Source organism: Capra hircus, chromosome 25, assembly GCF_001704415.2.
Source record: "Capra hircus breed San Clemente chromosome 25, ASM170441v1, whole genome shotgun sequence".
Lineage (NCBI taxonomy): Eukaryota > Metazoa > Chordata > Mammalia > Artiodactyla > Bovidae > Capra > Capra hircus.
Window position 1 is genome coordinate 14,326,833 of NC_030832.1, and position 10,782 is coordinate 14,337,614.

The 10,782-nt window shown below is 51.2% G+C and overlaps 1 protein-coding gene across 4 annotated transcripts in view; it reads left to right on the top strand.

Moving 5' to 3' along the window:
- The window catches only part of ABCC1 (ATP binding cassette subfamily C member 1), a 155,659-nt gene extending 145,079 nt beyond the window's left edge, over window positions 1-10,580 (top strand). For all 4 annotated transcript variants that reach the window (XM_018040732.1, XM_018040734.1, XM_018040733.1 and 1 more), the window contains 7 exons: window positions 1,175-1,301; window positions 1,872-1,973; window positions 4,719-4,865; window positions 6,095-6,253; window positions 6,971-7,137; window positions 8,251-8,445; window positions 9,003-10,580. In XM_018040732.1, the coding sequence (XP_017896221.1) occupies window positions 1,175-1,301; window positions 1,872-1,973; window positions 4,719-4,865; window positions 6,095-6,253; window positions 6,971-7,137; window positions 8,251-8,445; window positions 9,003-9,111 (1,006 nt within the window). In that variant the 3' untranslated portion in view covers window positions 9,112-10,580. The remainder of the gene's footprint in view (window positions 1-1,174; window positions 1,302-1,871; window positions 1,974-4,718; window positions 4,866-6,094; window positions 6,254-6,970; window positions 7,138-8,250; window positions 8,446-9,002) is intronic.

Genomic DNA, 10,782 nt, shown 5'->3' on the forward strand with positions numbered 1-10,782 from the left:
CATGCTTCAGCCGTGGCCCTGGTGAGACAGGACCATCGGTGACGGCGGCCTCGGCTCCTGAGTGTTCTCCTCACATGCTTCTCTTCACCCCCGCCCCCGGGTGATGAGTGTGGGAAGCAGTTTTATTAGTAATACTATTAGGTTAGACCGTGTGAAATTGCCCTTTGGGGGATCAAGCATGGTTGAATAGCATCGGGCTTGAAAGAAAAAGGAGTTGAAGTTGGCTAATTATTGGTTGAATCTAGACCGGCCCGTCCTCACTTGCTTACATCCTAAGATGTTTTTTGAGATGTGAGAGAAGACTCCGGGGAGGGGTCAGAGCACCCTGGCAGTGACCCACTGCACACCGGGTAATCCCTTAGTGTGAGTCAGGCAGGAAGATCGGGCATTGCTGGAAAGGCCTTGCAGTTCCCTTGCAGAGTTTGTTTAGGGATTTGTTGAAATCTGGGTTTCTGTGGGAATAACTCACACCCCGAGGATCCCTCACATGGATCTTCAAGAATGTGGTGGGAAAAAAAGATTGATAATACTGCCTCTCTAGAATGCTTTACATTTTCAAACATAAAAACAGTGTTCCTATGTGATAGCATACAAAAGTTAGCTTTAAACGTGTAGATCTGTCTATATTTTAAAGGAAAGATAATACATTTTAATGTTTCTAAAATAGCAGTGATCTAGGTCTGGGGACCCTTTGGCTGTGTTGAGAAGAGTCGTTTATTTCTCACTCTCCCCTCCCCCCATCCTGCCAAGAGCTGTTTGTTTTAAATCAGGGGTGCCTCTCAGAGTTGATGATTTTTCTTAGCATTTCGGAAGTTTCTGAGACATCTTTTTTTTAAAATGCACACATGGGTGTGTATTTTTAAGGTTTCAGTGAGAAAAGGTTGGCTCTTAAGAAAGCAAGTTTCAGTTTCCCGGGAAGATCACTTACGGAGAACTCTAGTTATTCCCTGGGGTTGCCAGGCCGATGAAGAATTCCTGAAATTTTGTCCCTTCTTCCCCATGTCCCATGAACTGGACAAACAAGGCCTCTCTCAGGAGCTATTGGGGAATTATTTCAGTAAGCAGAGTGGCCACCCAGCTCCCCCACCCCTCTCCACCGGAAACCAAGCCTCTGAGAAGCTGACCTGGGCGCGTGCGTGTGTGTCCCTGTCCCTCTGCCTGTGTCTCCACGCAGGTGGCTGGCCGTGCGGCTGGAGTGTGTGGGCAACTGCATCGTCCTGTTCGCCTCCCTGTTTGCCGTGATCTCCCGGCACAGCCTCAGTGCGGGCTTGGTGGGCCTCTCGGTGTCTTACTCCCTGCAGGTAAGCCGGGGGCACTCTCAGGTGGACTTTTCTCTTACTGGGGAGCCGGTTGTCAGGCGCTTGGGCCTTTACTTTGAATCTCTGTGGGCGTGGGGGAAGGGGACGAGGCCAGGTGGAGTTTGAGGTGCAGGTCTAGAGCCCAGTGACTGACTGAAGCAGGGGAGAAAGGAGACGGGCAGCCAGGACTCCCCCATCAGCCAAGGAGCGTCCCTGACGGCCTGAGAGGATGCCTCCAGCTGCCAGAAGAATGCACTCAGCACTATAAATTTCCCTCGAGGCACTGCTTTAGCTGCATCTCCCAAATTCCGACGCAGCGTGTTTTCCTAACTGTCATCTAGTTGCGAATACATTCTCATTTCCTTTCTGATTGCTTGTGTAGCCCTGTGGGTTATTTTGAAATGTGGCGCTGGCATAAGAGACGCACAGTAGCAGGTCTGGCTGCGGTATCTGAGGTAGCTATCTTCTGGGCCTTCATTATCTGCATCATTTCATAATTCCTTCTGTCTTTATGAGAAGAAAACAACTCACGCTCACTCTAGACGCTCCTTCGGATGACTCTTCCCCTCACAGGTCACCGCATACTTGAACTGGCTCGTTCGGATGTCGTCCGAGATGGAGACCAACATTGTGGCCGTGGAGAGACTCAAGGAATATTCGGAAACTGAGAAGGAGGTAACATAAGCCCCCGGCCTGACCTTTTGACCATGGTCTTTGGTGTAACTTGACTCAGAAGAATCCTCTGAACCCCAACATGTGCCTTCTGCAGGCAGCCTCCACCTGACCAAAGGAAAAAAAAAAACCCTCTGTTATTTGTTATGTGTTTTGAATGGGGATTTACATTATGCAAAATGAATCATACTAATTTTCTCTTTAGATTTAAAAGTTAAGTACAAGTGAGTCATTTAAAAATATCAGGTATCAGTAACAAGAGAATATAAGGATATTGCACAAGTTATGCTATTATTGGTAAGGAGTTTCCCGGAGTTTGGGAAACCCTGCAGTTATTTAACCCAAGTCCTCATTTTATGGATGGAGGAAAAGGGCACGTAGTGAGGGGCGATGGCTGGTCTGAGGTCATGTTCATGGTCAGCAGGACAGCTGGGAGTAGGGCCCAAGGCTTTGCTGTCACATTGCCCCTAATAACTGCCTTATTCTGTCTGCACGCCATCTCTGAATAGCAGGAGTAGTGTTAATGACAATAGCAGTAATGCCTGGCGATAACTCCCTCCCACCACCACCAGTAATAATAGGGACACACACGTTGTGCCCTTGTGTGGTGTCAGGCCCTGTTCTAGACACTCTGCGTAGAATAATCCATTCATCCTTTACACAACCTTGCAATTCACCTTCTACTATCACGCCCATTTTGCAGGTGAGGAGAGACAGACACAGAGAGGATTAGTTACTTGCCTAAGATCACATGGGCTTGCTTCCCTGTAGCTCAGACGGTAAAGAATCTTCATGCAATGTAGGAGACCGGGGTTTGATTCCTGGTTGGGAAGATCCCTTGGATAAGGGAATGGCAGCCCACTCCAGTGTTCTTGCTTGGAGAATCCCGTGGACAGAGGAGCCTGGTGGGCTACAGTCCACGGAGTCTCAGAGTTGGACACAACTGCGTGACTATCACTGCATTCCAAGAAAATGCCCTCCGGGAATGAAACTAAAGGGACCCTGGTTAGACTCTGACTTAGGGATTTATTGAAGTGATCTGTGCAAAGTCCTTGAATTCTGTGAACCAGGGCCCACCTCATCAGAGAGCATTCTTCAGAATGATGTGAGTGCCACCTGTGGAAATAAGAGCACATTACAACAGCAGGTTCTCACCCTACCTTGATTTATCCTTCCTTGATTTTGGAGAAGGAAATGGCAACCCACTCCAGTATTCTTGCCTGGAGAATCCCATGGACGGAGGAGCTTGGTGGGCTACAGTCCACGGGTCGCAAAGAGTCAGACACGACTGAGCAACTTCACTTGAGGTATAATTCATATGCCATGCAGTTCACTCATTTAAAGTATAAAATTCAGTTTTTTACTTTTAAAAATACTGTACTTATTTTCACTACTTTTAATTATTTATTTTTATAGTTTTAGAATAAGAGCAAATTTGAAAAATACAAGAAAAAGATCTCCCAGAGTCTTACCACTATTAAAATATATCTGTTTACTTATCTGTTTGTACATACTACATACGATATATATTTACAGGTAGAAAGTTCCACCAATTTCTCTCCAGTCCCCTCCGTGTTCTTACAGCAGTGTCTCCTTATTTATATGAGGGGGGTAAAAAAATTAACGTAAGAAGTTTATGGGGGAGAAAGGATGGAAGTCCTCTTTCATTGTCCTCTCCGTTCCTCTCTTCCCTGAAGAGAGTACGGAGCATAGCCCAGAGCATATCCAGGTGTAGACCTCAGGAAATGTGACCTGAACGGAGTAGCTTTTCAGAAATAGGGGCTGTGTGACTCCAGGCAAGTTGCTTTCACTCTCTGTGTCTCAGTTCCCTCATGTGTGAACTGGGGATGGGAAGGGACTCCACTCTTGGGATTGTAGTGAGGATTAAAGGAGGTCATGGGATAGAGTGACCGTGAAGTGTTGGCTGCTGCTTTTACGGTCGCCCTCCAGGCCATGGACTTCCCTGGTGGCTCAGACGGTAAGGCGTCTGCCTACAATGCAGGAGAACAGGGTTCGATCCCTGGGTTGGGAAGATCCTCTGGAGAATGAAGTGGCAACCCTCTCGAGTACTCCTGCCTGGAAAATCCCATGGATGGAGGAGCGTGGTAGGCTACAGTCCATGGGGTCACAAAGAGTCAGACATGACTGAACAACTTCACTTTCACTTTCAAACTTTCCAGGCCTTCGAAGCCATCAGAGTATCTCTCCTTTAGCTTTGTGTCTGTCTAGAGGAGACCGCCATTCATTGATTCAGTCCACTGATGTTTATTGAGCACCTCCTATGTGCTCTGGGCTCTAGGATGTAGCATTGAACAAGTGAAAGAACCTGTTCTCGCAGAGGGGCTGTTCCAGTGGGCTGTGGGTGATGGAGTAAAGAGACACTTGCTTACAATGCCAGGAGGTAGTGAGCGCCCTCAAAGACAGTGGACGCAGAGAGTGTGGGAGAAGAGGGGCCCAGGGCTCGGAGGGCCGTTGCATTAACCTGGATCCACAGCAGCCAAGCAGGCCAAGGGGGTAGTTTGGCACAGAATGTTCCAGGCAGAAGCCGCAAGTGCAAAGGCCCAGAAGCAGCACATGTGGGTGTGTTTAGGAAACAGTCCAGAAGTCAGTGCGGGAGCAGTGAGGCAGTGAGTGGGAAGGAGGGGGCCGTGAGGTCATAGGGGTCATTGAAGCCGCTCGTGGAGCCCTGGGGCACGTGAGACGGACTTCAGACCCCTCACGCCCACCCACTGCCCGCTGTCATCGCAGGCTCCCTGGCAAATCCAGGATATGGCACCGCCCAGCGACTGGCCCCAGGTGGGCCGAGTGGAGTTCCGGGACTATGGCCTGCGGTACCGAGAGGACCTGGACTTGGTTCTGAAGAACATCAACGTCACCATCGATGGCGGGGAGAAGGTGGGTGCCCCTCGACCCCTGCCCGTCCATGGGCGGGCACAGGCTGCCACCAGGTTTCCCCTGCCCCTGAACCACAGAGTCGAGGGGGAGAGCCTTTGGCAGTAAAATCTGCTCACAGCATCCCAACTGCAGACTGGTAGTCCAGGAGCCAGAGGAGATACGTTTTGGAAATTGCCAACACTGAAAAATCTGGAATGTTTTATGTTTAAAAAAAAAAAAGTCCATTTCCTGCTTTTCTTGAAAGCTCAGAACTTATGGCAGCACTGGGCCCATCCTCCCCACCTGGCTCTTTCTAGATAAGATGTGAGCCTCCCAGTTCACTGACCAGTCCCTTCCTCCCCTTTTCATGTGCCCCCTTGGCCACGAGGCCTCTAGAATAGAAAGATGCCCTCCTCACTACTAGGGATGGCTCAAGGGTATTGCTGCTCCTAGAGGACGTCTTTGCCCTGAGACCCTCAGACCCTCCTGAGGAATCAGACCGAGGGTCTTGTGCCCATTTGCCAGAGGCCAGTGTTTCTTTCTTCTCTGAACATGCAGGAGTTGTTAAACACCCAGTCAGGAGGCCCAGAATATTCTGTTCCCATGAGAGAGTTTCTCTAACTTGTAACAAGAGGAGGAACAGAGTGGGTGGTGTTCTCATGGAGGCTGTCTGGCTTATGTTGCATAATGAGGCTGCCCTGTGAGTTGCTGTCCGAGGGTGGAGGAGCCTGCTTCTCTGAAGCCCAGATGAGAAGGGGAGAGTTCTGCCTGGAACGTCAGTCATTAGCCATTAAGTGGGGAGCCCAGTTCCCTCAAGAGGATAAGTGGAGGCCAGGTCATACCCATGACCTCTGCTCACTCAGCTGGGATACAGGGGCATCTTCCTGAACCTTTGAGATATTCCAGCACCTCAGGATGGGGAAACTCACCATCATAGAACTGAAAAACCATTTGATTGTTACTTAATACTGTCTTGAGTTGCAAATAACTAACTGACTAAAGGAACTGATTATAATTTTTAATTTCTAAAAAGAGCTGGCAGAGACAAGGAAGTCCTTGACCTTTGCCCAAAACAGCCCCTAAAGGAATGTCTCTGGAAGCTGCTAAGGGGAGTAGATACAGTAGGAGAAGGGTGGGTCGACCAGATGACTGAACTGCTCTGTGGCTGGTTAAACTTAAGGATGTGAGGAGCAAGAGGTCAGCCCAGATACCAGTGTTCCCATTTCACCCAGGCCCTTCCTGCCCCACAGGTTGGCATCGTGGGGCGGACAGGAGCCGGGAAGTCGTCCCTAACCCTGGGCTTGTTTCGGATCAAAGAGTCAGCCGAGGGAGAGATAATCATTGATGACATCAACATCGCCAAGATAGGCCTGCACGACCTCCGCTTCAAGATCACCATCATCCCCCAGGTGGGTGGGGTCACACTGAAAGTGATGCGTGTGTATTTTCAGAACAGATGGCCATCTGTTCCTGCTTTGTGGTTTTCATGACTTTTTACTGAAATTGTGCTATGTTTCTTCATGGAATCTCCCCTTCACACATAAATAACAGGGAGAATTAAGTAGGTTTCATTCATTCCTTCACTCCTGCCACCCAGTAGGCAGTGTCCTAAGCATCTCACAGCATCCAGTTAAGACACTGGCTTCTCTGCTGGACAGGAATCTCTCACCTTCCCAAGAGCTAGGCGAGAATGATGGATTTTCTAGACTGATTCCTGTAGGTGGCAGTTGCATAATATGTTGCCTCTTAGTGTTGTCTTGCCTTAAATTTTTTCCCAGATTTTAATTTGGAGGCAGGAGATGGAGGGGAATCCATTTACCTTGCAATTAGGAATCGCCCTAATCTGCATGCTGGTTCTTGCTTCCAGAAAGTTCCCAACACGTTTGTGTACTGAATGCTCTGGGAAATCTGACAAGAAAGAAATCTGTTTTATTTCCCTTAACTCAGAGTTTTCCAGATTTTTTCCCCCCATCTTCAACATCTTCAGAAATGGTGACTCGGAGGAACTCCAGAACCCCATTTTGAGCAATTCTAGCAAGAACATCCTACATCCCACCTATTTGCCCCACCCATGTCCGACTGTGCCTCGAGCCTCACACGCTGTCTGCCGTCTTCCCTCCAAACAGGACCCTGTTTTGTTTTCGGGTTCCCTCCGCATGAACCTGGACCCATTCAGCCAGTACTCGGATGAAGAGGTCTGGACGTCCCTGGAGCTTGCCCACCTGAAGGGCTTCGTGTCAGCTCTTCCTGACAAACTGAACCACGAGTGCGCAGAAGGCGGGGAGAACCTCAGGTAGGCGGAGTGATGCCCAGCCAGGCCTCCGCGTCACCTCTGTCGGGGCCTTGGTAGGTTTTGTCTGTTTGCATCAGGTTCAGACCTGGGCTTGAGTTCCAACTCTGCCACATGAGCCATTTGTCTCCTAATCTCTTGGGCGTCAAGTTTCAGTATCTAAAACGGGTTTCATGCTGGGCTGATTTTTACCGTGAGGTGTAACCAGGATGATCCCAACAGCTCCTTTCTCACACCAGGTCCCTTCAGTGGAGAGTGAAGTTGTTACATTTTGGAAAGGCTTCTCTCCCAGTCAGTAAATAGCCCTGCTCTGGGCCCTCCCTTCCCCGACCCAAGGCCCCAGCTACCTGGCCCTTCTCCCAGGCTCCACCCGGGATCCAGCAACTAGAGCGGTAATGCCTGGCACAGCAGGGATCCGCTGCCTCTCCCGCTGCATCCATCACCGTGACGACCAAGCACCAACCCTCAGGTGTGCTCAGCAAGAGCCGGGGCCACTCACACAAGGGGGCGGCCAGCCAGGCGGCTCTGCTGGTCTTGGCTCACCCACGTGGGTGGGAGCCGCTGCCTGCAGGCGGATATTCTAGCTGGCCTCCTCTGGGGCCGTTAGGCTCTGCCCTGGATGTCCCTCCTTCCCCAGCAGTCCAGCCCAGGCATGTTGTCACGGTGATGGTGGAGGTGCAGGCGTGAGCACACCCTGGTGTGCACCCTGTTCCAAGCCTCTAGGTTTGCCAGCATCCCAGTGGCCAAAGCCAGGCACAGGGTCGAGTCCAGAGTCCACTGAGAGAGGCCCTGCAGAAGGCAGTTTGCCTTCTGGGGCAAACTTTGCTTGGGGCCAGTTTGCTAATTGTTCTGTTCGCTATACTGAACTGATCAGATATCCTGGCTATCACCTCTGAGCTCTGTGTTGAGAGAGAATCTGAGGCTGCTTCTAGCTCAGCAGGAAGACCGTGCTGATCGATTAGTGATGGCCAGTGTGGGCGCGGATGTGGCGGGTGGACGTGCCCTCCTGGTCTGAGCAGCAGACAGTGTCTCCTCTTCCTCCTCTCAGCTATGGCTTGGACTCGGCGTCAGGGGTGGTTTTGACACTCATTTCCTGGTCTTTCTCTCCTGGTCAAGCGTTGGGCAGCGCCAGCTTGTGTGCCTGGCCCGGGCCCTGCTGAGGAAGACAAAGATCCTCGTGTTGGACGAGGCCACGGCGGCCGTGGACCTGGAAACGGACGACCTCATTCAGTCCACCATCCGGACGCAATTTGATGACTGTACCGTCCTCACCATCGCTCACCGGCTCAACACCATCATGGACTACACGAGGTGACGCCCTTGGCCCAGAAGGCCTCCAGGCCTCACGGTCCACCCCACCCACCCCGTTTACCCACTCATTCATTCATGCAACACTGACCTCATACCTAGTGACAGCCCTGGTGTCTCTTTGTCCTGGTTAGTACCAGGCATTTTTGCCATCACTCAGTCAAAAGTTAACACATGTGTGGATTGTCAGCCACATTCCTGGCCCTGTTCCAGACACTGGGTACTGAGCCGGGAGCTGTCACACAAGGAGCCTGCCTAAGGGACCTTATGGATTAGTTGGGGGCTGGGTGCAGAAATAGACAATAAACACAGCAACAAATAAAAGCGAATTGTGCTGGGAGGGAAATACACAAGGCGATAAGAGAGTACTGAAGGTGATGTCACAGGACATTGACTAGAACTGGGGTTGAGGACAGGCAGCCAGGTGGATGGCTACTACAGCAGGCCTGGCAGAGGGTGTTAGGGGTCTGACCCAAAGCAGGGACTTGCCCAGGTAGACTCCTGGAGCACAGGGTGCCAGCTCCTCCCCGACACCTCATGTCTGCGTCGCTCCCTTGCAGGGTGATCGTCCTGGACAAAGGAGAGATCCGGGAATGGGGCTCCCCCTCCGACCTCCTGCAGCGGAGAGGTCTCTTTTACAGCATGGCCAAAGATGCTGGCTTGGTGTGAGCTCGGAGCGGGTGCAGCTGGTCAGAACTGCAGGGCCAACCTGCCAGCAGTCAGGGACGAGTCAGCATCCTTCGGAACCCAAGCCTCTCAGACTGAAACCAAAAAAAATGAAAACCCCCAAAACCAAAACATGCACAGAGCAGCCGCCCTCTGGCCCTTTTGCCTGGAACTGGCCGTGAGGAAACAGGAGAGACGCTGGGATGCAGCCCCCCCGCAACAATGCACACGCCCTCGGCTCTGTTACCCCCTGCAGATGCACACACGCCCTCACGCCCCTGGGAGGGCACGTATGTTCTCCCTGCTCTGTGGGGACATTCGGGCCACCAGACTTCCAGAGAAATCGGTTGCGTAAAATCTGCTAGTGACCAAATCCAGCCAACTGCCTCAGGTCTCTCCAGCTGAAGTCTGTGGATTCCGCGCCTTGGGGAAGCTCGCTGGTCCCCGGCACCTCTCCGTCCTTGCCTGGCTCTCCCTAGATGCTTGTCTCCCCGGGGCTGCAGTTGGAGGTCAGGGGCCTGGTGAAGCCCATGCTCACCCTCAGGCAGTGTCCCAAGGACCACCGACAGCCCTCTCACCAGCCATCTGGTCTACGAGGTGCTCAGCTGCTGGGAACCAGCCTCCCAGCCCTGCCTCCAATGGGACTTGCTGGCTGGACTCTGGGTGACCAGGCCTGGAGGTCCAGGCTGGGAGAGCCCTCTCAGTGCCAGCTTCCCCGCTTGGCTGCTCACCTCCTTACCCACCCCAGTCTTTGCCTTCCTCCCTCCGTCTTTTTACTCATGGCTAGAATGGGTTTACGCCTCCAGGTGCCTGAGAATGAAAACCTGCTCATAGTTAATGAAGCATTCTAAGCCAGGAGTGCTGGTCCCTCCGGGTGGGAGTAGCTGGTACTGAAAAGAGCCCCCGTGAGTCCCCTCCTCGTTTGTAGATTTCAGTTTCTCCCTGGGGGCCACTGGCTCACTGTCAGGGCCAGCACAGTGGATGACTTGACTTACGGTTACTGAGTCTCTTCTGAGACAAAAAAAGGACCTTTTCACAAGTGTCAGTGATTTTTTTTTTTTTAAAGTACTGCTCCAGGGAGATGAACAGTCTCAAGACTTTAATTTCTTGGGAGGAAGCGTTAGGCTGAAGAGCGGCACCCCAGGGAATGGCCAGGTAGGTCCAGCATCTGGAGGTTGGGGGCTGTCTTCTCAGTCCTGTAGGTCCCGCAATTGGAGACCAAAGTGAGACCCCAAAAGCAGAGAGGTTGCTATTCATGCTCGCTATGTGAATTACATTGCTGACTTCAAACCAGAGAAGCATCTTTCTCCTTTTAGGTGAAAATATATATTTATTTTTTGTAAGTTAAACCATTCTTTCACATTAGATAAACCAAGTGTTTCTTGGGGATCTTTTTGTAATGACTTAACACTGGAAACGTGAACATTTGCAAATAATTTGCAGTAAAAAAAAAAAATTTATTTCTTTCTAAATGACTGTTCCATTTTCTTTCTATCGAGGATTTCCGCTCTCTCTCTAAGAGTCAGGATGGGGCACTTCTCGTCTGCTGCTGTCCTTTCTTCTTGGCAAGCGTGTTGTTTCTAGCAGGAGCTCTTGGAATTGGGAACCTAGAGGTGAAGAATCTGGTGGGGACTCAGCGTGGCATGGTGGACGGACTTGAGTCCTGCCCTCATC